At 44.7% G+C, this 14,955-nt stretch overlaps 1 protein-coding gene across 5 annotated transcripts in view; it reads left to right on the top strand.

The window, feature by feature from the left end:
- LOC111151928 overlaps nt 1-14,955 on the top strand; it is a 44,995-nt gene that overhangs the window by 14,332 nt on the left and 15,708 nt on the right. For all 5 annotated transcript variants that reach the window (XR_002640890.1, XR_002640889.1, XM_022510163.1 and 2 more), the window contains 2 exons: nt 4,871-4,966; nt 14,266-14,401. Coding sequence is in view for 3 of the 5 variants with exons in the window: in XM_022510163.1 (XP_022365871.1) it covers nt 4,871-4,966; nt 14,266-14,401 (232 nt within the window). In the remaining 2 variants the exon portion in view is untranslated. The remainder of the gene's footprint in view (nt 1-4,870; nt 4,967-14,265; nt 14,402-14,955) is intronic.

Raw genomic sequence — 14,955 nt, 5'->3', positions numbered from 1 at the left:
CCGCAGCTGTCTTCAGAGACAGCTGAACTGAGGGGCTCATATGATGTCATCAGGAGACCCCAAGTTTGCTGCTTTTGACTCAGCCTCCCTTCCGAGTGTGGGCCTTCTATCCCAGTGTGGTCAGCCTTTCTCCAGGCAGGAAAGAGCAGTTGACACGTCTGCCGGCTGTCCCAGGGCGCTAACATCATGACTGATTATCAGCCGGAAAGTGTGAGCCTCTGTCTTCCAGTGACTGTGGGTCAGATCCCCGAGGGAGGCTCTTGCTGGCCTTCCTTGGGTCACATGCATACCTCGGACCAGTCCCTACAGCACAGGATGCGCTAAGGTATAATTAACCAGGACTGATCACATAGCCACCAGGGGGAGAGGGGGAGCATACTGGTGGGCATCCAAACCAGAACCCTGTGATTTGCCAGGGAGCGGAGTGGTGGTCCGTCCAAGAAGCAGGCCGATGAGGAGGACAGATACAGGACAGACAAGAACAACAGGTGCTTACTCCCTTATAGAAGCCTGATCATTTCTTTTAATAGATCCCTAATACACATGTTCATGGCCCATTTGAAAGCTGACTACTTTGAATCATTGTTAACAGAAACTATAGCAAGTGGCCAACAGCACAGACTTAGAATCAGGTCTGCGTCCAAATCCTACCCCAGCTGTGCATTAGTTTGGGCAAATCATCAAACTGATCTAACTTTAGCTTCTTCAGCTACAAAATAAACGTAACTACCTCAGAGTGTTCAGTGAGGAGGAAGTGGTGTAACGTGACGCGGTTAGCATGAAGCCTGGCATGTAGTAAGTACTTGAGGGACACTAATTATCATCGTTACCGTCATCATCATCATCATAACAACCTTTTTCCGGGAGAGTAAACTTGAGGCATGTTGGCGAACACAGTCGCTCTACTTGCTGGGAAAAAATGAAAATAAAGAGCTCGATGCTAATGTGCAGCATGGGGACCACTGTTAAATATATTGTATTGTATATTTGGAAGTTGCATTAGGGCGCCTGGCTGGCTCAGTCGGTGGAGCGTGCGACCCTTGATCTCAGGGGTTGTAAGTTCGAGCCCTACGTTGGGTGGAGGGATTACTTACAAAATAAAATCTTAAAAAGAACAAGTTGCCAAGAGAGTAGATCTTAAAAGGTCTATCACAAGGAACAAAATTTGTGACCATGTGTTGTGATAGGCGTTAACTAACCGTGGTGAACATTTCACAATATATACAAATATCAAGTCATTATGTCATACACCTGAAAATAATAGAATGTTACATGTTAATTTTATCTCAATTTAAAAAAGGATTCACTGACTTGCACTATTAAAAGAGCTGAAGACAAGGCTGCTTTGTGGAAGTGAGTACAAAAAACTTATAACTATGAGATATTCATAAATACAACAGTTATCTTCCCTTTAGGAACTTTCCTGGTATCAGAATTCTATAGGTTATTTGTTGAGTTTGACATTTCAGTCAACCCAATACATATACAAAAGGAAGCTGGAAAACAATGTTTGCTATCCAAATACGACTTTCCCTCTGCTATTTTTACAAGACTGGCACCAGGGTCCTATTTATGAGGTCCTGTTTTGTAATTTCAGGACCGAAATAACCAAGTAAATCTGTGTCTTTTAAGAAAAATAATTGAATGTGTGTGCACACACACATACTCCCTCTCTCAAATAAATAAATCTTTTTTAAAAAAAGAAAAGGAAAGAAAAAGAATTGGCAATATAAAAGCACTGTCTCAAGGGATTGGTATGGGGCAGGCAGGCCCAGGTGTGAGGTGTGGGATTGGAAAGGCAAAGAAGGGACAGGGTGTGGGGAGGAAACGTGGAGGTCTCCTAGTCTGGTTGTTCTATCTAGTGGGGTTCTGCCCAAAGTAGCATGAAGGCTTGATTTGAAGGGTTCTGGATTTGTTTTCCCAGAGAGCCAAGCAAGCGAGAGGCAGAGCTGACCTCCGGGAGTGCCTGCCCTGTCATCCTTCACCACAGCCCGGAACAGGGTGGAAGCTGCCCCAGATGGGCTGGGCCCTGTGGTCAGTGGTCAGCTCGCAGAACCTCTGTGAAGTTCTCTCATTATTCATTCGCTCGAACCTTGATTTTTAGGGAGGTCAGCTGGTACATTTTAGCTCTTCTGCATCCTCTTGGGTAACTGTATTAGTCTGCGCTGGCTGCCGTAACAAAATAACACGGGCTGGGCGGCTTAAACAGATTCATTTTTCGCAGTTTTGGGAGCCCCGAGCGCCAGATTAGAGTGCCTGCGGGGTCTGTTCCTGGTGAGAGCTCTCTCCCTGGCCTGCAGAGGGCGCCCTCGTGCTGTGTCTTCACGTGGCCTTTCCCAGGTGTGTCAGCAGAGGGCGAGCGAGGCAGAGCTTTCTAGCGACTCTCCAGTTAGAACACTAACCCTATCTGATCAGGGTCCTACTCATTTAACCTTCATGACTTCCTTGGGGGCCCCATCTCTAACTACGGCCACACTGGGGACCCAACATCGGAATATTTGGGGATTACAAACACGTAGTCCATACCAGTAACGTCCATACCTGCCCAGAGTAAAAGTACTTCGTATTTCGGAGCTGGATGGATAGACCTCTGCTCAGGCACATTTCGTTTTCCCATCTTGATTTCATTTCTTAGCCAGGGGCAGAGTCATAAATGAAAAAAGAAGCACAGGAGGCAAAATAATAATAATAATAATGGAATATTTCCAGCCCTCTTCTGGTCACAGGAACAACCCCTCCACCCCCAAAATGTGACTCTTGAGCCGAGGAACTTGACCTGCCATCCACACCAATCTGTGCTCAGCCTGCCCGACTCCTGGACCAAGCCTGGTCCCTGTCCTTTGCAGCTCTTGTCATGAAGCAGGGGTACTAGAGACTGAATATTGTGTCCCGCCCCCAATTCATATGTTGAAGTTCTAATCCCCAAGGTGATGGTTTTGGAGGAGGGGGCCTTTGGAAGTCATTAGGTGATGAGGGCAGAGCCCTTTTGAACCGGATTAGTGCTCTCATAAAAGAGAGCCCAGAGAGCTCCCTCACCCTTTCTGCCATGTGAGGTTATGACAGGAAGATGGCCAGTTGTGAATCAGGAAGAGGTTCTCACCGCACTCCAGATCCTCTGGTGTCTGGATCTCGAACTTCCCTAGAGCTGTGAGAAATGAATGAATGTTGTTCAGAAGCCACCTGGCCTATGGTATTCTGTTCTAGCAGCCCAAACGCACTAAGACACAGAGTATGTGAAAACCGAGGCGGGGGGGATGTGTTCGAGGATGTGTGGATTGTTTTAAAGAAATGTCCAGATTCTGAACTTTCATAAGGACCCAGTACTCCTGGTTAATATCCCGGGTCACAATCATTCTACTTTGCAAAAGAAAGGGACGCTTCTTTTCACATGCAGTATCAGAGCAGACATTGTCTTCCCTTGGGTGCAAAAATGGAGACAATTCAAAATTTTAGTGGAAGTGTTAAAGAAAAGGAATGACTCTGATAACTCAGTGACATGCCGGTTTTTAGCTATCATGGGGCTTCCGATTTTTGGTTTTAAGAAAATTGAAAGAGGGTTTAATTGAGTTATCAACTGACAGATCCTTCTAAATTATTTTTATTTTGATCCACCACTGTGTGATTTAAAAAAAAATTTTTTTTAAGATTTTATTTATCCATTTGACAGACAGAGATCACAAGTAGGCAGAGAGGCAGGCAGAGAGAGAGGGGGAAGCAGGCTTCCCACTGAGCAGAGATCCCGACTGGGGGCTTGATCCCAGGACCCTGAGATCATGACCTGAGCTGAAGGCAGAGGCTTAACCCACTGAGCCACCCAGGTACCCCACCACAATGTGATTTTTTTAGCCTATCACACAGGAGTTCAAAGAATGTAATCATACCGCTATGATAAAACTCCTTCTAGGATTACCCAGTTAAATTTGAATTTTAGATGATTATTATAAGTACGTTTCATGCAGTGTTTGGGATATACTTAACTAATTATTCTTTGTTTACTTGACATTTAAATTCAACTTGATGTCCTGTATGTGTGGGGGACAAGGCGGGCTAAGTTTGATAACCCTATTCTATCTCCATCTGTATGAACAAGATTTCTCAGCACTCAGAACTGTAACAGAGGAGAGCACTCGAGGCAGAGGGAACAGCCCGCACCAAGGACCCAAGGCCTATCCACAAGCAGCAGCAGGTTACCTGGGCACTAATAAGGATAAGTGCTCTAGGGCTTGTTAGCAACAAAGGAGCAGGAGTTAGGACTTATTTAGGTTTGAGAAGGACCCCTCGATCTGTGTAGCAAACAGACTGGGTGGGGGTGGTAGGCAGGGAGGCCCATTCGGAGGCTCTTGTCATCCAGTGGGAGGTGATGGTGGGAAGTGAGGGGGTTTACCCAAGTGGCAGAGGAAGTCAAGTTCCACATCTGTCCCATTTCCTGATGCTTGGGATGTGAGGCACATGAGAAAGGAAAGAAAAGGAAAGGTCTAGAATGACTCTAGAATAACATACTCAGATTTTTTAAAAAAATATGCCAAAAATGTGTCTGCTACATTCTTACAAATCTGAAATATCTGGAGCCACTTTTTATAGAGGGCAGCTGTGGAATGAATAGCAGTTACATGAGGCCTTTAGGACGAACTTGGGGCCTACTTGGTTGAATGTTCTCCTTAGGCCTTTGAAGAGAGAGCAACATGAAAAAGACAGGACTGAACCGAAGCAAAGGGGATTTGACAATCGGTCGGTCGGATAATCCTCTTATAAGAAACATCTCTGTCCCAAGTGTACATAAACTGAAGGAAATAATCAATAGTGAAGTGCATAAAAACCCATTCATACAACTTTGAACAGCCCCCCCCCCATCTTTTTCTTTTCCACACAGCCAAACAGAGGGGCAGTTCGGCTTTGAACCAGATTACAGAGGCACCTGGAACTCTAACACAGAAAACTACTTCAGGGAAGGAGAGGAGGAAAAAAGGTATGTGGTTGTTGATTCAACTCTCCCTTCGTCTTCCCTCATCTGTAAATCCCTTCCACCTTTCATGGGCTGTTAGTTCTTGCTACTACAGTAACTAACCCAAACAGAGAAACTCCTGTGGAGAGAAAGAAGACCCGGTGTCTTATGGTTTCCTATAAACCAAACACAGAGCACCTTAGCCATATCCACCAGAGGGATTTGTCTTCGGCACATTCAGCAAGCCAAAATCGATTCTGGGGTGTGGGCTGATTTGGGAATGTCTCTGCATTAAAGAGCCAGCTGGACCTACTAAATTCTGTTTGGAGACTTCTCTCCTACCCTCACTGCTCAGAATCAGAAACAGAGTCTGTCAGAGGCAGTTTTAAGAAATCACCAACTCCAAAATGTCTGAGCAGGATTAAACAAAACAAGAAGCTATCCAAGTATATATATATATGTATATGTATATGTATATATGTATATATGTATATGTATATATATATATATATATTTTTTTTTTTTAATTTATGTACCTACTCTCTACCCCCAATGTGAGACTTGAACTCACGACCCTGAGATCCAGAGTTGCATGGTCCTCTGACTGAGCCAGCCGGGCGCCCCGAGAAGCTCTCCAAGTCTTAAAGGTTCACAGCAAAGTGGTAGGGAAGCTGTGCCTGTGTCTCAGCATCCTAGTGGCAAACTGAGGAACTCGCACTCACAGCTCCCTAAATCTCACTCCAGCTGTCACATGCTGAGGTTATAAAGATAGAGCGCTAGATGATCATTAGTTGTGTCATGAGCATAGTCTTTGGCAAACTCTGTTTAGAGGGTTTAGGCTAACCTAAATTGGTGTTGTTTTGTTTTAGTCCATTTTATTTATTTTTTTCCTTACAACTCGTGTGTGGAAGGTAAGAGGCCCTTGTGATGTAGCTCTTTACCCTTTGCCTTTTTCTTCCTCAATTTTAATCTGTTTTCGCGTGGTGTAGTCTTTTTCCTGCCCTTCAATTAACCTTGTCTCTCTGTGAAATCTCTCTGAATTAGAAAAATACAGATTCCTGCGAGTTAAAAAGCCAACTGAAAATGTAAAGGGAGACAATTTATCAGACCTGACTCTGTTGTCTGGTATAGATACAGTCTTTCCACTGGATAGTGCTAATAGATTTCGGAAAATCTACCAAAAGAGAAAAAAAGGAAAAGAAGAACCAGTTTAGGTTATCATTTGTTTTAGACAGTTACAGTTTGGGGATATTGTCAACCAAAATTCCTTTCGGAGGAGTCGGGAGGGTTCCTGTGGGGTTAAGGATGGTCAGTGTCTCCAAGGCAGGTGGCTGTCCCGGGGACAGTCCTTATAATGGGCCAGATGACACCTGAGGACAGAGGACTGCTGGGTCACTAATTCTGACTCTGCATCTAGACCTAACAGCAAGTGGTTAACTAGGACAAACGCTGAATGTGTGCGTCCCTCTGTGTGGTTAACTTGACATTGCAAGAAGCCCAAAACGGCCAAATCTGTCTGGGAGCTTCAAGGCTTCTCAAGGCTAGAGAAAAGCTCTGGACACTTCTATCTATTGAGTCTCCCTGATTTAAAAAAAGTTTTAAATTAATGAATGGCAAAGAAGGCTAAAGAAATTAGTTAATACTTTAAAGTCTTTATGTTTTGTTTTTAAAGATTTTATTTATTTATTTGACAGACAGAGATCACAAGTAGGCAGAGAGGCAGGCAGATAGAGAGGAAGGGAAGCAGGCTCCCCACTGAGCAGAGAGCCCGATGTGGCACTCGATCCCAGGACCCTGGGATCATGACCTGAGCTGAAGGCAGAGGCTTTAACCCACTGGAGCCACCCAGGTGCCCCTAAAGTCTTTATGTTTCAGAAGCTAACGCTTCTTATACATATAAAAACACAGAATGCATGCGTAACTTCAGTAGGTGATGACAGAGTCTGAATGTAGTCATGAATGACCCCACCTGTGTGCCACCCCCCACCCCAAACCTCCAAACCCCCACGCCCCCGTGTAGGCCCTGGAGGAGTTAAACCCCCATGGAAGGTAGGTAGTTTGCGGGAAAAGTCAAAAAGAGAACAATACAACTGTTCATCCTTCAGCTTTTAAATAAGAGCCATGTTGAGGGACAGGTCACAATAATACCTTTCAGCTGTTAAAACCTGGCACAAAAACATCAGATTTGCCTCTTTTGACCTTAAACAACAGAAATACATTGTGTCATGGTCCTGGACCCTGGAAGTCAAGATCAAGATGTTGGCAGGGCTGGTTCCTTCTGGAGGTTCGGAGGGACAGTCTGTTCCTTGCCTCTCTCCTAGCTTCTGGTGGTTTGCTGGCAATCTGGTGTTTCCTGGCTTACAGATTCATCACCCTGACCTTTGCCTTCATGTTCCCCAGGCGTTCTCCCTGTATGTGTCTGTGTCCAATTTTGCCCTTTTTATAAGGACATCAGTCATACTGGATCAGGGGCCCAGTTTCTAATCCAGTATGACCTCATCTTAACTAATCACATGTGCCATGACCTTATTTCCAAATAAGGTTACATTTGGAGGGCGTGAGAGTCAGGACTTCAACACAGGAATTTTGGGAGGGAACACAACTGAACTCATAACAAGGGGGCCCAGAATGTAGTTTATAAACAGGAAGCACACCTAGGAAAACAAATAGCCACACAAGGCAGCATCTGCCAACGGTCAAACAGGGACCCTAGATTCTGAGAAAGGCATTCTTACCCCCGGGATGGAACTGGGAATGGAACTGGAATGAGCTTTAAATGGATGTGTGGAAAGAAAGGACTTATAGGTGGAAGGATTTAAGAGGGGAGAGATGGTTTAACAAGGCAAGCCCATAAGCCTACAAAGTTTAGCTGGAACCAGAGGATGTGGGAGGGTAAGCCTGGCAAAAAGGGTGGGTCACATTGAGGAAGACTTTGCAAGTCAGGCAAGAGTTGGCACTTAATCCGATAGACAGTGGGATCCGTTGAAGTCTTCTGTCTCCCCAGCATCCTGTGCCTGGAGTCAATAGGAAAAGCCTGTATCTAATATACATTTACCTTATAGCTTATTGTCAGAGCAGACCATTTTCATGCTTCCCAGAATTCATAAAGCAGGTAAAACAAACAAACGAAAAAAAAACCCAGCTTCCCATACTCGATAATTACTTTCACTGTCATAAGGTGTTTGGTTGTGGGGTGAGTTTGGTCTTTGGTAGAAGAGTTCTACTTGTTTCAAAATAAAGAGTCAGATTGAGCTGATTCATACCAATCGCTTGAGGGTGGAGTCCACATGGTTTCCATTCGGTCCCAATTGGAAACAGCCAAACTATTTTTATGCTTGTCCCTTTGTGGACAGGAGGCTTTGGCCTGATGTTTGGAAAGTTCAACTCATTATACTGTATGATTCAAAACGCCCATTCAGAAGCCTGACACCCTTTATTATTCCTCCTCAAATGTATAATTACAAGAACCTGACAATTTTACATTTAGCAGCCAGTTTAAATGGATAGAAGAGGAGAAATATTCCATCTCTATGCCTGCAGAATTTAGACATCTGTTTGTCCCAGCCTGTCCTGCCTCCAAGCAGCACTGAACATGAAGATGCGTGAGGTGGGTTGTTCTCAGACTGAGCAGCAGCAGAAACACCCAGAAGGCTTATTACAATGCAGATTGCTAGGCCCTGCACCACAGACTGCTGGATCTGTAGGCGGAGGTGAGGCTGGAAAGCTTGCATTTCTATCAAATGCAAGGGATTTTGATGCTATTAGTCCAGAGTCCACACTTCAAGTACCACTGCTTTAGAATTGAAAGAAAATGAGATTACCTACTCGTGTTTGATTTTGCTCAGTGAAGAAAATCAGAGGGCAGAGTGAGGCTCCCAGATGCCTCTTCTCTGCCAGGGAGACCACAGAACAGAGGGGGCCCAGGACCCTTTCTGCCTCCAGCTTCTTTGTCTCATCCAGATCCAGTCTGACCCATGTCTGAGCCCCACAGCTCTGCACCAGCAGTCTGTGGGAACTGACCCTGGCCCTGGCGGGTGATTAACACTCAAGAGAGTGATGTCTGGCCTGGCCTATGCCCGTTCACAAGGCTGTCAGGTCCATGAAGAGCCAGAAGATGGCTTACCACTGGAGGTCACTGAGAGGTCATCAGGAATAGTCATCTGCAGAGAAGATAGCTTCCTTGAGCCCCGTTCAGCCAGTCCCGCCATGTCACCTCTAGGTCCCAAAAGTTCCCAAAGGACTCAGCAAGGACTCAGGCATGTCCTGTCACCTGGGCTACTCTGTTTCCTAGCCCAAACGCCATGCCGTACTTCCTAGAATTGTCTTAATTCTCAAGGATTTAGGACTGGGAAGGCCAGTATGTGATTTAGACATCCCTGGGAACAAGATGCAGCCATAAAATGGTCAGTCCACAAGCCTGGGATAAATCAGACCTTTGCTACAGTACCAGTGCCTCCCGAGTGCCAAATTTACTTCCCCAAACAAGGCATTAATTGTTTATAACATAGCCATGGTCCATAGGGATACTATGGCATTAAGGAATGCAAGGGTCCAGTTCAAAAGACAAGATGTAATCTTCAAAACTTTATTAGTTCCAAGCAGGAAGTTACCGATTATAATCCTAAGAGTATTTTACTTGGGGATTTTGTCCTGGAGTGATAGCCAAACAGTGGAAACCTTTGTGGACAGGTTCCAAGGTCCAAGGTGTGAATCATCCAATGCTAATTACACTTCGCTTCCTTAAGTCCTGCAATCAAGCTAACAGAGTTTCTGTTCTGGTTTATAAATGTCTTGTAATTACACAGGAAATCACACATGTTCCTTGTTGATGGAAAGAAGCTATTTTGAACAAGTGTTTTTATTTTTGAGTATTTATTTGAGAGAGAGCGCATGTGTGCAAGCGTGAGCAGTGGGGAGGGGCAGAAGGAGAGGGAGAAGCAGACTCCCCACTGGGCAGAGAGCTGGAAGACTTGATCCTAGGACCCTGGAATCCTGACCTGAGCCGAAGGCAGATGCTTAACCGACTGAGCCACCCAGGCACCCTGATAAAGATTTTTAAAAAATCGGCCTTATTAAGAGGGTCCTACCGCAGGTGAACATTTGAGTAGTCCTTAAGCAAAATAAGCTGATGTCCAACAGAATGTGTGATTCCCATCTGTTCTGTGATCCCAGGACAGGCCAGAAAATGAGGGAAAAGAGGAGGAACCTCCCCAGGGGAACCTCTGGTTCCACAAAAATTTACACTCGAATTTTGAGTGCTGGCCCACACAGGATATAGAGCTCTCTCTGGAAGGACTGAGAAGAGGTTCCTCAGCTGAGAAAGGGAGGGCATTCTAGGCAAAGGGGACCACATGAGCAAAGGCTCGGGGACTGCAAGTGCCCAGAGTGTTCAGTGTGGGGGGAGTTTGACATTCACTGCAGAGTGGTCGCTGGGAGAGAGGCAGAGGTGTACCCGAAAAGGCCAGGGGACCCACATGACCCAAACCCATGAATGTTGTTGAGTTAGGCTTTCACCTGTGCACAAAGTGGGAGCCACGATTCCTCTGAAGCAAGACAGTGACATGATGAGAATGGGATTTTTGAAAAGAACCTTGGACAGCATTGCAGAATGTGTCTTAGCAAGAGGGACATCTGGGTGATGGGAGACCCGTGTGGAGGCTACTACAGTAGCTCAGATAAGAGAAGAGAAAAGGCAGAATGCAGAGGACAGTGATAGAAAGATAGTCCAGATCCGGCTATATTTAAGGGGGGAAATTTGATGGGTCCGGATAGCCAGTTCAGTGAGGGTAGCAAGAAAGATCCTGAAGTTAGGGACCGTTGGTGGATCTTGGCAATGAACCAAAGAGAAAATGGGAAGAAACACAAGGTTGGGCGAGTCCACATGGATCTGTGGAGTGGCTTCTGCGGGAGGTGTACAGTTGTCAGAAACGTGTATCCGATCCTTGGGAGGCAGTAGTGGAAGGGGAGATAGCTTACACAAGCAGGTTCTTCCCCAGCATGCTCTCATTCCAGTGTTTCAGTGACTTACAATATCCAGACATGAAGCTGAAGACAGAAAATGATATTTATTGTGTACTAAGTTCCTCCACAACCATTATTTCACTGCACTTCCTGGTGGATCTTCGTAGTGCATCTAGGAAAGGAGTCTTATGATCTCTATTACAGCACTGTGGAAATTTGGGTTCAGAGAAGTTCAGTGACTTTCTGGGGAGCCAAACGGCATTTTTTAGAGAGAAGTTTTACACCCAGAGATTCTGCTTTCTCTACACCATCTTGCCTCTCAGGCACAACTGGTGTTGCTAGGCCACCACTAAGTTCTTGGAGACAGAAGCAGGTAAGTGAAAGTAGTCACTGTTGGGGTGCCTGGGTGGCTCAGTCAGTTAAGTGTAGGCCTCTTGATTTGGGCTCAGGTCCTGATCTCAGGGTTGTGAGATAGATTGCCAGGCTGGGCCCCGGGGGGGGCTCTGCTCTGGGTGTGGAGACCACTTAAGCTTCTCTCTGCTCCTCCCCCTGTCTCTCTCCCTGTCTCTTAAAAGAAAAAAACAGTAGGCATTTTCAGTGAGCTTGTTTTTGTTTTGAAGAAATGTGAAGATTAGGTAGAAATAGGTTGGTGTATACAGCTGGGGGTGGGTCAAGTATTACCAGGGCCTGAGCATGGACTCACCCTTACTCTGAGAAATTTGTTTTCCATTCAGAGAAAATAATTTGGTTCTGTTTGAATTTTGGCTGAAGGTCTAAAGCAGGAAGTCCCTGTACTAAGCAGCATCAGTCTTCCTAGTGCCCAGCAGGGCGCTGTGACTCGCTGAATTCTGCAGGATGGTTTGGACTTGCACTTTCCAAGCTGGTTATTTTTCGTGGGCAGAGATGACATTGCAACCTTACTTACCACCAGCTGGGGGAAGATTTGGGTGGTTTCTCCCCATGGGGATGCAAGTGGTACCAGGTCAATCACAGACCCGCAAGCTCCCTTTGTCTCTAATGGCACGTGTTTGTGCCGTGTGGGCTAAGTTGGTGGCAGAGGTAAACTGGCAAAAACCATGTCCTCCTTGCACACCTTGGCCACTGCCCAGGAATTTGGCCTTTGGCCTTGGCCCCACTGGCCTCATGTTCCATCACCTTTGCTTTCTGGCAGAAAGGGGGGCAAAAGGAAACGAGTGCCATGTGCAATCACTATCCACATCATTAATCATTCTGAGCAGTAACTTTTCAAAGGCATTTATATTGTAATGAGATTTTACAGATAGAAAAGACATTCTATTTGTGTTCATGAATGGTCTCAAGGCATTGTTAGGTACACTGTATATGGAAAAACAATGAACAGTGAGATAAAAGTTTCCACAAAATTCTGTACTCAGTTATTCACGGATTCATTCATTTGTTCAACAGTCATTAAATACCCATAATGTGCCAGATACTGTTCTAATCTATTAGCACTGTCAAATTATTCATAACAGCTGTCATTTGCCATCATTCCCATGCCTGGATGTAAGGACAAATACATTTGGACAAGTTAGGTTTATTCCCAGTGAAACTAAATGATGGGCTAGTTTTCATCCCTCCTAATGTGTTTTGAAGGAAAATAAGCCCATGGGGCACCTGGCTGGCTCAGTCAGTTAAGCGTCTGCCTTCGGCTCAGGTCATGATCCCAGAGTTCTGGGACTGAGCCCCACATTGGGCTCCCTGCTCAGCAGGAAGCTCCCTTCTCCCTCTTCTGCTCCCCTCGCTTGTGTTCTCTCTCTCTCTTTCTGTCAAATAAATAAATAATCTTTTTTAAAAAAAAAAAAGGGAAAATAAGTCCTGTCTATTTTATTCAACCATCCAACAGATTAGATTTGTAACCAAAAACACCAGTTGAATCTCTTTTTAAAGCATACTTAAAAAACAAAAAACAAAAAACTGGCAAACTAGAATAGCCCAAAGTCTAGATTTATCACCTTTCCCTAAAAAGTCAGCTCTCTTCCATGACTTGAAAACTTACATCATTAGTTACCATTGACTTCTCTCTTCTTGCTCTTCCTACACGCTCGTTAGCTTTCACTTCATGTCTGCTTCAGAAGGACAGTTTTGTTTCTTCTGTTCCCTGTTGGGTTCCCAGCACCTAGGACAGTGCCTGGCATAGAACAGAGCTCAGACAGATATGTTGAATGCTGAATGAATTCAAGTACAAAAAAGTTCTGTCCACCCCTTGGGATTAGGTTCCCAAGTCAGCCTATTTAGGCAAAATTAGAATATAGCTCAGTGATTCTTCACAATCCCTTAAATTGCCCACACAAACATTTAGGGATATGGTTTCTAAGTCCCGTGCAATTTTTTGGAAGCTTTGGAACAGATCATTGTTTGTCAGTTACGCCCCGGATGAAGTTGTCAGCTAGGGTTTACGGGGTTATATTGCCTACAAAGCATATAACTTTGAATACTTGGAGGCCTTTGGGAAGCCATCTGGCTTTGGGACCAGATTCATATCTGTCATCTCACACCTACTGAGTGGATGAGCTGGCCATTATGTCCATGGTTGTTTCTCCTTCTCCATCCCCTTCCTGTCTTTTTCTTTGCCAAACTCCTAAACTTGAGCTGGTGGAAATGAAATGTGTACATATGCCATGCTACAGCACTGACACTGAACTTTATGAAAGCTAAATAGACCAATGGGGGTGAGCAGACTCCAGGACCACTGACCTCGGTAGGGACATCTACAAAGGCAAGCTGGTTCTTTGTCTTTAAAATTTGCCCTTCCAGAGCTCAAAAAATGTGGCAACTTCACAGACTCTTTTAAAGAGCGGAATCCCTGGATAAGGACTATCACTTCCCCAGGTTTGGTGGATAGCTCATTTATCTTCTATCGTGAAATTTCTAAAGACATTTGTTTTCCTCTTTAGCCAAAGCAAAGGCAACAATCTAAATCTTAAGTGAGATTTCCTTTCATACAGAGCAATTTGGGACTTGCTATTATAAAGAATAAAGTATTTTTTAATTTTTTAATTTTTAAATTTTTTTAAAGATTTTATTTATTTATCTGGCAGACAGAGAGAGAGAGAGAAGCAGACTCCCTGCCTAGCAGAGAGCCTGATGCGGGACTCGATCCCAGGACCCTGAGATCATGACCCGAGCCGAAGGCAGTGGCTCAACCCACTGAGCCACCCAGGTGCCCTAAAGTATTTTTTTAAAGGACTCCTTAGATTGCATGTATCTCCTTCACTTTATTGCCAAATGCATCTACTCACACAAGTCAAAGAAGTACAATCTTAAAAAATAAAACTAACTTAAGTGGTGGTAAATGGGGGAGCTATTGTCTAAAAATAATAAAAACTATTATTTTCTTATAGGAATCAAGAAAAAAATTAAAGATTTGACTGAAGCTGGTCCTTGGTTAGTGAAGTTGTATCTGGCAGATAATGGCCTAGACAGAAGAGGAAAAGAAGGAGAAAATGGCTTGTTGGAATTCACTCAAATTTTAACATGGTGAGTAGAAAAGAGGTTTTATTTGTTCGCCTTCTGAAACTAGGTGCTTGGGTTGAATCATAGGGAAAATGACTTAACTGCAGTTTAATAACAGTGCCAAGTGAGGTTTTTAGCTTCGAGAGGGAAGCAGTGACCCACTGTGATCTTGGTACATGATCTTAAGGGAAGGCTTGAGATCATAAAAATGGCATGGCACACAGTTGTACATGAGCCACAGAGGGACTCCAAAGACCTCACTAGAAGCCCCATTTAATGAAGCTGGCAACTGAGGAAAGGCAGGAGTTATGACCTCCAGATTTTTCTTCCGTGAAGTCAGCTATGTGACCTAAGGAAGAAAGGCAATCCACTCAAGAGTCAACACTGTTTAGTTCTTGATCACAAAGTTGTCTCAAGCTACTTGGGCAGAAAGACAGAGCTTTTCTCAAAAGCTGCTGGAAAACAAAATGTTTCCTTGCCATATTTATGCTGCAACCTTGGACATCTCTTTGTCCAGCTCTCCTGAATCCCACACCCAGTGGGCCAAACCACAAGTAAGCATTTGCAGCTCTGTAGGA

This window comes from Enhydra lutris, unplaced genomic scaffold (assembly GCF_002288905.1).
Source record: "Enhydra lutris kenyoni isolate GAN:26980312 unplaced genomic scaffold, ASM228890v2 scaffoldscaffold2, whole genome shotgun sequence".
NCBI lineage: Eukaryota > Metazoa > Chordata > Mammalia > Carnivora > Mustelidae > Enhydra > Enhydra lutris.
This window is presented reverse-complemented; position numbering and strand designations above follow the sequence as displayed.